Source organism: Seriola lalandi, unplaced genomic scaffold, assembly GCF_002814215.2.
Source record: "Seriola lalandi dorsalis isolate HSWRI2012SDOR001 ecotype SW California unplaced genomic scaffold, Sedor1 jcf7180002054585, whole genome shotgun sequence".
Classification (NCBI taxonomy): Eukaryota; Metazoa; Chordata; class Actinopteri; order Carangiformes; family Carangidae; genus Seriola; species Seriola lalandi.
Window position 1 is genome coordinate 4,159,437 of NW_019525138.1, and position 11,789 is coordinate 4,171,225.

The 11,789-nt window shown below is 41.3% G+C and overlaps 2 protein-coding genes across 2 annotated transcripts in view; one reads left to right on the plus strand and one right to left on the minus strand.

Moving 5' to 3' along the window:
- The first annotated feature begins 538 nt into the window (after window positions 1-538).
- Window positions 539-7,080, plus strand: LOC111664394 (proton channel OTOP3-like). The gene is made up of 7 exons (XM_023418967.2): window positions 539-1,091; window positions 1,181-1,317; window positions 3,060-3,118; window positions 3,273-3,427; window positions 4,423-5,096; window positions 5,171-5,344; window positions 5,441-7,080. Exons 1-7 carry the CDS (start codon window positions 728-730, stop codon window positions 5,609-5,611), a joined length of 1,734 nt encoding a protein of 577 aa, XP_023274735.1. The 5' UTR covers window positions 539-727; the 3' UTR covers window positions 5,612-7,080.
- Window positions 6,698-11,789, minus strand: part of hid1b (HID1 domain containing b) — a 15,047-nt gene continuing 9,955 nt past the window's right edge. Inside the window, exons 10-19 of the mRNA XM_023418966.2 lie at window positions 11,560-11,650; window positions 11,309-11,460; window positions 10,260-10,338; window positions 10,011-10,175; window positions 9,697-9,918; window positions 9,144-9,301; window positions 8,971-9,054; window positions 8,795-8,886; window positions 7,610-7,768; window positions 6,698-7,387 (exon numbers count right to left, since the gene is read on the minus strand). Coding sequence (XP_023274734.1) covers window positions 7,324-7,387; window positions 7,610-7,768; window positions 8,795-8,886; window positions 8,971-9,054; window positions 9,144-9,301; window positions 9,697-9,918; window positions 10,011-10,175; window positions 10,260-10,338; window positions 11,309-11,460; window positions 11,560-11,650 — 1,266 coding nt within the window. The 3' untranslated portion in view covers window positions 6,698-7,323. The remainder of the gene's footprint in view (window positions 7,388-7,609; window positions 7,769-8,794; window positions 8,887-8,970; window positions 9,055-9,143; window positions 9,302-9,696; window positions 9,919-10,010; window positions 10,176-10,259; window positions 10,339-11,308; window positions 11,461-11,559; window positions 11,651-11,789) is intronic.

Genomic DNA, 11,789 nt, shown 5'->3' on the forward strand with positions numbered 1-11,789 from the left:
TGTTTGGCGTTAAAAGAAATAGATTCATATTCATCTTTATAAAAATCAAACCTCTATGTGGTTTGAAGTTAAAGCAGTGATACAAAGTGCATGTGATTTGTTGTAAATGGGCTAAAACATGAAAAACCACCTTTAAATTAAACGGAAACTAAAACAAAAGTATAATCAGCTGCTGCAGGTTATCACCTCTGACTCAACTATTAGCTGCTACTTGGGGCAGTGCAGCGATAAGACTGAGGTTACACATTTATAAATCAGTTCCTGGTGTGGGCCGTACACAAACAGTGACACAACATGGCAGACAGCCTAGCTGATAAAGACTTTCAAAGTAAAATAACGTGGCTGACTTTAAGAAAGCCTCCACTGGAGTTTGACACAGATTGTGTTCAGGTCCTTTGGCGCCGTGAAGTTAATTTTGTTCCAGCGGCACAGCAAGTGAAAAACAAAGGTCAACATGAAGAGTAAACATGATAGCTGTGGCTTTTCATATGAAAGGTGTGTTGTTATTAATGTGCCGGATCATGACCACACCCACAGCAGTGTGGGAAGGCGGATCAAGACGACTGCAGCAACTTTTATATGCACGTCTTCACATGTTGAACGTTTCAGCTGAAGTGCGACGGCTGAGCAAACTGAGGGAAAACTCTGGAACCTGAATGGAAACAAGAAGAAGAAGAAGGGTCAAAGGAAGAGAAGAGAGTCTTTAGAAGGAATAAACAAGGTGAGTATGGATCCTGATTCTGGAGCCACTGAGCTCGATTCCTCCTGGGTGACTCCAGGAAGTCCCTCCAGAGATGAACCGGACAACCAGACTCAGGACCAAGAGCTGGATCCGGTGCTGGTTTGGGTTCCCAGCGGGAGGCGTCTGATCTCTGGTCTGCTTGGGATGAATATAGTCCTGCTGGGGGCGGCTCTGGTGGCAGGTCAGACCTTTAACCCAGAGGGCCTGAAGCACCAGGAGCCCCTGGTGTTCATGCTGCTGCTGATGGGGGTCAGTCTGATCTGGATGCTGTGGTATCTGCTGTGGGCCAGGAAACAGCCAGGGGTCTGCCCACATAAAGACCACCATGCTGGGGGAATCACTGTCATTTGTAAGTTCCTGTGTATCATCATTATATGACAAAATCTACACAATATTTGTTGTGGATTTTTACTGAAATATCCCTTTTTTCTGTCCCAGTGGTCCTGATACTTTTTGCTGCTGCCAGTCTGCTGCTGTACATCTGCAGGATTGGTTATTTGCTCAGTGTGAGGGAGTGTAATCCTGCTGCTAAAGTGCTCTCTCCATTCGTAGAGGCTCCCTTTCTCGTGCTGCAGGTAAAGAAAGTTCTGCCGCCACATCAATCACTGAAGAACAACAACAACAAAAAGCTGAAGAAAGAAAAATGTTAGGCAACATTTGATTGTAGAAAAACTTGAACTTTGTGAAGCCACATAGCAGTTGTAACATGTAGAAGTGGACTAGGCCTGCCATGCAACCTTTGCTCAACAGCAGCTATTACGGCATTGAAGCTAATTATAGGCTAATGCTAAATGCCGTTACAAAGTGCAAAAGTATTACAAGTAGATGAAAATCCTCAATCAAGCATGACACAATAATATTCTAACATTAGCCGCCATAACAGGTCGGACCAGACCAGATCGGGACTGTTAAAACAAAAAGATGGATGTAGGATTATGCTTTGTTTGTTTTTGCTGAATGGAGGATGGTGTGGTTTTGTCATGATAGAAATGTGGCGTTATTACTGAATGATCTTTTTATGTATTAATCTGAGGGATGTTAAATTCTCTTCATCGCTCCACACAGGTCTGATGTTTACACCTATTAGTCACATTTTGTTTTTTATCAACACAGCAACTTTCAAGTTTTTTTTTTTTTATTTATAGACTTCTTTTTTTTAAGTTATTTTTTTGGGGCTTTTTGTGCCTTTAATGGACAGGACAGTAGAGAGACAGGAAAATGGGGAGGCAGAGAGAGGGGGAATGACACGCAGGAAAGGGCTGTCCGAATCGGGAGTCGAACCGGGGGCCAGCTGCAGCGAGGACTGTAGCCTCTATATATGCATACAACAGGTGGATGGAAACACATGGTTCAAACTTTGCCTGATAATGGAAACTGCTAATTCTATGTTTAATGTGCAATTTGGTGGTCAGTTGAAAATTATTATGCCCTACACATATTAAGTTTTGAATTAAAAACACCTTAACATCTTACATTATTTGGCTAATGGTGAAACAAATTGTAGCTCAACTGGTACAACCCCTCCATTGGGGGATTATTTTTTTCCTTAAAGGAGCTATATCTACGTTTTTTGCTATTGCTACATAGCCAACGTTATCATTAACAGCTGTTTACTTTCCAGTCTAGAAGAAAGCTGTCTCAAGTGGTGGAAACCACCTTATTGTTTTCCTTCTATTTCTATCACTTCTTTTCTTCTATTGAAGTTAGCATGCTAACCAGCTAGCTCTGGCCCGGTCGGACTGTCTCCTCACTTTCTGATACCGAGTCACTGTAGTGTCCAGTCTGTCCTGAAGGAGCAGCGCTGCTCAGAGGACGTATTATAACCTCTTGCAATGTAAACGCAACAATAGTCGAAACTCTTGCCAAGACTGGTAAGAAAACTGCTGTTAATGCTAATGCTGGATTTGTAGCAATAGCAAAAGGTATAAAAAGCTCCTTTACAAAGTTGCATGGTCCCACTTGACACAAAAAAATATGCATTACATTTATAATTTTAGCTTTATTTAGATTAACACGAAAAGAAAAATATGAAAAGTGAAAGTTTTACAGTTTTGCAGGCAGCAGGCGCAGTTCAAATAAAATGATCAGAATCTGCAAAATGTTAAATTTAAAGCCTCAAATATCTTTAAGACTAAGGAATGGGCTGATTCAATAGAACTGAAATGATTAAACAATCACTTCATGATTATAAGACGCAATAAGAAGCAACTTTGTTCAGTACTGAAGGCAAACCACAAATGCAAAAAATGACTGATGTGTTTTATTTCATTATTTCCATGTCTCCTTAATCCCTCTTCTGATGATTTTTCTTTTGTAGACATATTTACTGTGGGCTCACTCCAAAGACTGTATTCACAGACACAAGATAATCACCAGGTGCATCACTTTACATATTTTAGACATTTTTATACGTGTGTTAGTTCATAGTTAAAGATGGTTTTTATTTCTAGCTTCAGGTGTTTGTTATTTTTGTATTTGTTCTTGTTTTAAAGAGATTTTTTTTTATATTTACCTGCTGTACTGGATGCAGGTCCGGGCTGATGGTGATCCTCTCTGCTGACCTGCTGCTGTGGCTGAACTCAGTCACAGAGGACTCCATCCACGAGGAGATCGAGTTAGAGAAGGAGGATAGTCTTCACTTCAGCAACATAAACTCATCTGAAGCAGACATCTCTGATTTTGAAGGTAGAGGCTGTATTCACTTAACAACCTAAGGCTAAAAGTAGCAGAAGAACTTCTTCAAAATAATGGGCATCTAACTTTAGGACTCCTAAGTTTTTGGTCCAAGAGTAATTCATTAAACGTTAGCACTAAAATAGCTCCTCACACAGTGGAATGTGCTTTAGTAATAAAATGAGTAAAAATACAATGATGGTTTACACAGTGCTGTGCTGCAGAGAAATATACGAAGAAAACTCTACAGATCCGACTTTGTTCAACAGTTGATTAAGGGCACATCAAATAATCACCAATTGCAACTAGAAGGGTGTTTAGAGATCACAGACCTCTGCCAAGACCAATGCCAAACTAGATACACCAGACTTCAGAAAAAAAAATCTAATTCATAGTAAATGATGCAGATTGGCACCAAAATGTAATGGGTTTGTTTCTGATCCATGAGCCATCCCTCCTCCAAGTTCAGGGCAAATCGGTTTTGTGTAATCCTGCTGACAAACCAACAAACAAACCAGCAAACAGACAAGGGTGAAAACACAAATCCATCTATCTAAACTTTGATTATGTGTTGTCCTGTGAGACAAGAATAAAGTTGAAGTAAAACTTGCCTTGACAAACTGTCTGAATAGATACGAGGAGACTCTTAGATAGGAACCTTTAGGAGTCTTAATTAGATATGATCCTTTCCCAGATAGCAAAATGAATCTGGCCCATATCCAGCATGATTGTCAGGTGCTTCTTCAACATATGGACAAATTCTGGCGCACACACAGAAAATCTTCTGGTTGTCAGTTAATACTGAAAGATAACAGCCGGAATCTACACAGATGTGGAAGTATTTGGGCCAGACTCAGGCCGAGGACCCAGGCATGTGTTGGGCCATAAGTTTCATTTTGCTACATAGGTTGTGAGAAATACATCTTTGTACAATAAAGGGAAACATCATGGGTATAATCACACATCCCTGCCTTGTACTCTGCATTGTAATCAGTGTATTTCTCCAGGTAATTCGACCTTGTGTCAGTGTAGTACGAGTGCAGCCTGCCTCGCCTTCAGGAAAGGCTTCGAGATCCTTTACCCCTTCAACATCGAGTACTACTTGATGGCGGGCTGCATGATCTACGTGATGTGGAAGAACGTGGGGCGCAGGACGGGTCCAGGTCACCACGTTGGTCAGAAGCTGACCCTCCGTGTCGTCTACCAAGGTGGGATCATATACGGCCTCGTGTTCGGCGGCCTGGTCCTCGTAGTGGGAGTGACCGTCTTCATTCTCTACCAGGTGTGGGTCAGCCAGCGGCAGCTTCGCCTCACCGCCTTCCTCATATTTTACGGCTACCATTTAGCCGTCATGCCCGTCATGTCTTTCTGCTCCCTGGCTGGGATGCTGGTCCACAGGCTGGAGAGGAGAGCGCATGAAGGGGGACACAACCCTACTCGGAGCCTGGACGTGATCCTCCTGGTGGCGGCAGCTCTGGGCCAGCTTGCCCTTTCCTACTTCTCCCTGGTGGCGGCCCTGGCTCTGGGGACTAATGCTCCTCTGGCGGACCTGGAGCTGTCCTACTCCCTCCTCAGCCTGCTGGAGCTCATCCTCCAGAACATCTTCATCATTGAAGGCCTCCACAGGCACCCGAGCCTGCTGACCAAGAAGAAAGAGAGGGAGAGGAGCAGCATTTTTAAGGTACCTGCATTTTATTTGAATGTTTTGTAGATTAGCATGAAAAGGTTTTATTTCAATGAGAAATTGTCCCACAGCCAAAGAAAAATATTACCACGCCAACACAAGAGGAGAGGAGGGCAACAACTATTTCACTGCTGGAGGGAAACACGTCAGCACCCCCTGCTGTTCAGGAGCATCATGGGAAGGAGCCCTGGAGCAAAAGAGCGATTCAAGAAATCTGTGCTTTCCTCATCCTTTGTAATATCATGGTAAAGTCTTGTATGTTTTTTGTTTTTTTTAAGTAGTACAACTTCTTTTGTTGTTACTTCATTTCTGTGATTGACGAGTGTCCCCTCCTCTTTCAGCTGTGGGTCATACCTGCTTTCGGAGTACACCCCCAGTTCGAGAACGGCCTGGGGAAGCAGTTCTTCGGCTTCAGCACCTGGTTTGTTCTGGTGAATCTGGGTCAGCCGCTCAGCGTCTTCTACAGGATGCACTCAGTGGGAGCTTTGATGGAGCTGCTCATCTCTGCATGATGGGCAGCCGCGGCCTAACACTGACTGTCTGACTGCTGAGACGTTCATAAATAATTTAGTTTATATACATTATATGGCCAAAAGTACGTGGACATCACTGAGCACCTTTAGGATGAACTGGAACATCAACTGTGAGCCAGACCTTTCACCCAACATCATAGCTGAACTTCACTAATGCTTTTTGAGTGGATTAGATGTTTTACTTGAGTAAAAATGCTAATACAGCAATGTGAAAATACCACATTACAAGTGAAAGTCCAGCAAAGAATCAAAGTAAAAGTCCTCTGTATCTGACATGTGATAATATTTGACATTAATAGATTGTTGATTCTGGCACCACATTAGTGCTTCTCCAGCCAGTTACTGTTATTGCCGCTCGGGATGGAGCTGGTTTTACACACATTTTATATAAAGTTAGGTAGTTTAGTCTTGTAGTTCCCAACCCAGGGTTCAGGCCCCTCCAAAGGCCAGCACATAAATCTGAGGGGTCCTGAGATGATTAATAAGAGAGGAGAGAAGATACACAATATTATATTAACCTTTTAGGAGATAGATAGATAGATAGATAGATAGATAGATAGATAGATAGATAGATAGATAGATAGATAGATAGATAGATAGATAGAATATTCTCTTTATTGCGAAATATTGAGCAATTTTACCGCTGTGGGCCTCAAAAATGTATTTAAATGAAACCATCTGAAATGTTTAGAGGGGAAATCACATTTGAAATATGACAAGGGTTCTGAACCTGGCACTGCTAAAAAGCCAGAAAACACTGTATTTTATTTGTATTTTATCTGTAACTTGTAACTACAGCTGTCAGATGAATATGGTGCAGACAAAATGTACAATATTTCCCCGAGATGTAGTGAAGTGAAAGTATAAAGTAAGAAAATACACGTAGATTATAAGTACCTCTAAATAGTGCACAAGCCCATAACTTGGGAAAATGGAGACTGTTACCGTTGACCGCTGCTGAATGGAAGCAAATCCCTGCAGCCAGGTTCCAAAATCTGGTGGGACGTCTTCTCAAAAGTGAGACACCAAATGATAACACATGAGTTTAAATAACTTCATCTGAGCTCAAACTGATCAGTTTTTTATTTTGACAGGATTCAATATAATATTCACATCTGTAAGCGGGTTTCTTGTTGTTTCAGCAACAGAAAACATTTTGTCTGTCAGGACGTGAGAGAAAAGTCAGTGGTCCTCCACCGCACTGAGTTTCAGTCTCAATTAAGACCATGTGTAGTTTCTTTCAGCACAATGTGAAAGGCTTCAGCGTCCTTCAGTCTACAGTTTCCAGTAGTTCACATGTGGCAAAGAGTTTTAAAGATAAACGGAAAGTGTTCTGTGTGTTCTGAACATGTCAAAAACACAACACAAACCTACGTGCAAAACCTCCACAAACTATCTTTTTGGCAAAGTGAATAATTAAATATTCAATAAATCACGTCTCATGATTACATTTGGCATCAATTTAACGGCATCTGCTCATGATACAGGCTCCGCAGAACATGCAGTAACTTACTGACACATTCTCCTAAACTTTGTCTAAAGAAATGACAAAAATGAAGATTGTGTCTGCTTGTTGTCTTTAAATAAATGCTCCTCTGATCAGAGCTGAGGTGTGTGGAAGGTAAACTGGCAGACGTTCGTGTTGTTGACTTCAGGATCCCGGAGTCGACCGGACATCTTCAGCAGCTCCTCTAAATCCTCTGGATCTCAAACAGCCTTATGTCCGTGTCGTACCAGATTGGAGGATCCACATTACTACGGCAACAAGAGGCAAAACAGAGGAAAAACAAGACATTGTGAAAACTCAGAACCGTGACGGCCAAACGCTGATTCTTGCACAGACTTGTCAGAGCAGTCTGAAATAAATCTACCAGGGGACTTTTTTTTTTTTTTAGTCATTTCATATTTTCACCTTGATCAAAAACGGAGAAGGTGACACAAACAGCTCACACACAGGCTCCTGTTCAGTTTTCTTACCGTAAATAGATGACCCCCCACATGTATGTGCGGAACCACATGGCCGTGCCGGCGTTGGCCTGGTACTTTCTGATGAGTATAGGGTGGGGGATGGGGAGGAGGCCGACGAGCGTCCCATGCTGAAGGAACTTGAGGATTTCTGACTCGTCCGTCAAACCCCTGAGGACGACAACAGCTCTGATCATGTTCATATTAACTATGGATCAAATCACTGTGTGTGATGTGAAATCATAGTCACAAACTGTGAACTTTCACATATTTTGCAGTTTGTCTGAGCTGCACAGAGCAGGGAGCTGTTTTCAGTGTGATAATTGCACTGTGCGCCTCCTGCCAGCTCCAAACAGTCAACAGAGAAAGTTAGCAACTAGCTGGTGAACTCAGTGGAGCCTTTACAAGCTAAAGAGCCAGATATTTCAGTCCATTCTGGACTGACTATTGTTTTGAATGATCATGTGATCCATGTCTGCTTGATGTGTAAATAGTTAATACCATCTTTATAAGGTTGTGTCTTACCTGTGTGTGATGTTTAGCTTATTGTTGAGTTCTACCCCCAAGTGGCTGAGAAAACTGATTAGTGCTACTCTGAAGTAAAAATCTGGAGCTTGTTCATGTGAAATTAATGTGATACAACTAGAGCTGCAACAATTAGCTGATCAACAGTTAATTGACAACTATTTAGTTAAATAATCTCATATTTTAAACATAAAAATGTTAAATACTTCCTGGTTCCAGCATTAAAATGTGTACATTTTTTTGTTTTTCTTTGTCATATAATTTGAAACGGACAACGTAAGACATTCAGGGAATTCAGCTTTGTCTGTGGGAAATTAAAACAAACATTTTTCACTATTTTATGGCATTTTCTACAGAAAACAACTACTTAAGAAAATGAATTGATAATGAAAATAATCGCTAATTGCAGCTCTAGATAAAAACACACCACAGATTTACATGTGATGTTTTGATAGAAGCCAAGCACCCAGTGCTGGATTGAGTTTTCTTCTTGGAAAATCTAGCACAATGGGCAGTGCCACTTTTATCAACAAAGACAACACAATTACGCCTTGATGACACTTATTTGTTGAGAAATACAATGCGCTTAGCACCAATGGCTTCAAACAATTAATTTAAATTATACAGTAATAACATGTTTGCTTTTGACTATTAACGTTGAGTATTTCTTACTTGTCGATGCAAATCTTCTCCACCTGAGGGACCAGGACTTGTAGCAGCCGCATGATGGTCTGTAGAGGAAGCTTTGCCTTCCATGACAACACCTGAGAACACACAGGTAGCATGATATATATATTTCTATATAGATGGTGACATCAACAGATACAGAGGAAAAGACTCGTACTAACCCAGTCTGGATTAGCGCTCCAGGTCACTGTTGACGACACACTTGACAACCGACTCCTCGCTGCTTCTGACTCTGTGTGGCCAACCTGACAACGCCATAAAAAACAGCTGCAGGGGTAAGAAAGAAAACACCATAAACAGAGTAAGAGCATCACTGACGTGTTCTCCGCTGTACCTTGTGGTCTCTCTCGGAGTTGGACTCTGTGTCGCTGGCTCCAGCTGCAGCACTGTTGTCTGTTGTCTGTTGTCTGGCCTGTGGAGAGTCTGAGTTTGGGACAGTGACCATGGTACCATCCTCGCTCACCTGGGACTTCTCTGTTATCTTATCTATCCCTAAAGGACACAAGATGATATGTTTTAATAGCAGGTAAAAGGGATGACGAGAACATTCAAAAAGCTTATCAAAACAAAAATGGAACATTAAAAAAATAATTAGTCATTTTGGGAAATATCCCTTTCCATATTTTTTCTGAGAATATGACAGGCTGATACCATCCCTATGTCTGTCCAGTAAATTTAAGAAGCTGGCTAGCTTAGCTTAGTATAAAGACTGGAAACAGCTAGCCTGGCTATGTCCAAAGGTAACAAAATCTGCCTACCAGCATCCTTAAAGCTCAGTAATTAACACATTACATCTATTTTCTAGTATCTAGTCTGGGTTTTTATGACTGATTTTCTTTTTTATGATAAAATGACCTTGAAAGTTCTTATACAATCAAACTTTATACCTGGGGTGGCCTCTAAGCTGGCTTTGAGGGTGCCAGGCTCAGCAGGTACAGCTGGTCTGGAGCCCTCCATGGACTCGTTCTCTGTCGAGTTAGTCCTTGAAATCCCGGCCTTCTTCTTCCTCTGCAGGGCCCTCTGGATAGACACTGTGTCAGACAGCAGATTGGCCAGCTGGTGGAAAATGTTTCGCTTACGGATGATGGCGTACACCAGGTTGCAGTTGCCTGTGAGGGAGATTTTAGATTTTAAGTTAGTTAGGGGACGCCATAATGAGCTGCAAAGCGTTATACTGTTGAGTTCACATCTACATCCTCACCATCAAACTGATACTGTATGATGTTGTTGAAGACCTCCAGCAGAAAGAAGACCAGGTGGTGGTTGTGGGGGGATGAGAAAAGGAACCAGGGCGTGGAGAAGGCCTCCAGGAGGTGGAGCAGCTTGTTGGCGGCCACCATGGACAGACTCTTCAGATAAGGTGAAACTGTAAAAATCAGCAGGGAGGCTTTTAAAAACTTAGTTCACCTATTCTGCCAGCAGGGGGGGATGTTTCATCTGTGATACTCACTGTTAACTATTACTGTGAGCAGGCAGTCAAAGAGAGGCTGGAGACGCTGGTGTCCACTGGTGATGATTTTGTGGAAAATCTAGACATGAAAAAGTAAAAGCAATAATCATAATGATGGTAAGAAATATGAGAAAGACTGTAAGATCTTCTCTAACTCTTTGCTGTCACCCAGCAAAAAAAAAACAAACAAACAAAAAACTATTAATAATTGATATTCTCAGCTTCTTACTTGAGTATAAAATGTAAATGGGGCTAAGAAGAAAGACCATGATGTTGCCTGAATTAAACTGGGTAATTCTCTATATGGTGGCATTATTAGGACATTTCAAACTCAGCTTATCAGGCTCAGGACGACATAATCAGACTCAGCTGTGCTTAAAACAAACTCTGCTTTGAGTCAATTCAAGTCCAGTAAATGATATTCAATGCAACTCAATCACAGATATGTCTCAAAATAGAACAACCTCTATTCTTAAAGCATCAATCTGGATAAACACCACCCCAAACAAACAAACAAACAAACAAACAAACAAACAAACATGCAAACAAAAGCTTTTAAAATAGAAAAGACACATTTACTGTAGACATTAAACATTTAGCTTGTTGTTGTGCTAATTAATTGTAACATACTCAGTCACAGATGATTAAAATGCTAATGTTTAGTTTTGTTAGCATGCTAACACACTGATAGCATATTACCAGTCATTTAGTTAGCATGCTGCCACACTATGGTTTACGTTAGCATGCTACATTAGCAGTTAGTTGCATAGCTGAGAGCTATGGATTCATTAGTTTGTTTGACCTACAATAAACAATAATGTGGAAGTTTATGGGCCAGACTTGGGCTGAGTATCCAGCCATATGTTGGAGCAGAAGTTTCATTTTGCTATCTGGGAAAGTACGATTAAATATAACTTCAACATCCTGTAAATGTGTCTTTTATCAGACTGTAAGTTTATTGAGTTGTTTCAAATCTTTCAAAAACATGACATTATAGTTAAACATCGTTACCAAAGAGCTCTCTTTTGTTTCAGCACCTAACCTCTTACCACAATGAGGAGGTCGGCGTGGGTTCCTGTGAAAACAGGGATGTCCATGGGAACACGGAGAGTGTACGGCTTGTTCAGACGAACGCCAAAGTTTCTCTCTCCACTTAACAGCAGGAGGATGAACACGCCGATGTGTATGAGGCCCACACGAGCTGCAGATACACAGGTGAGGTTGCAAATAATGATTTATAACAGTTTACAGTCAGCTTAATACCTGCTCACACAATATTTCATTGTAAAGTATGACTCACACTGATCGGCTCTGGCATCGTTCAGGTAGAAGAGGATGGGAACCAGCATGTCCAACACATCGCTGCTTTTCAGTACAAAGAAGAGGAATTTCTAAAACACACACAGTCAGGCTTCATTAATATTCTTCTGTTTGCAATGATAATACCAATGTTTTCAGATTCTGAACATGGTATATGTGATGTTTGACTTTTCTTTTTTTTTATTTTGGTGAGGTGTCAAGTTAAGTCAC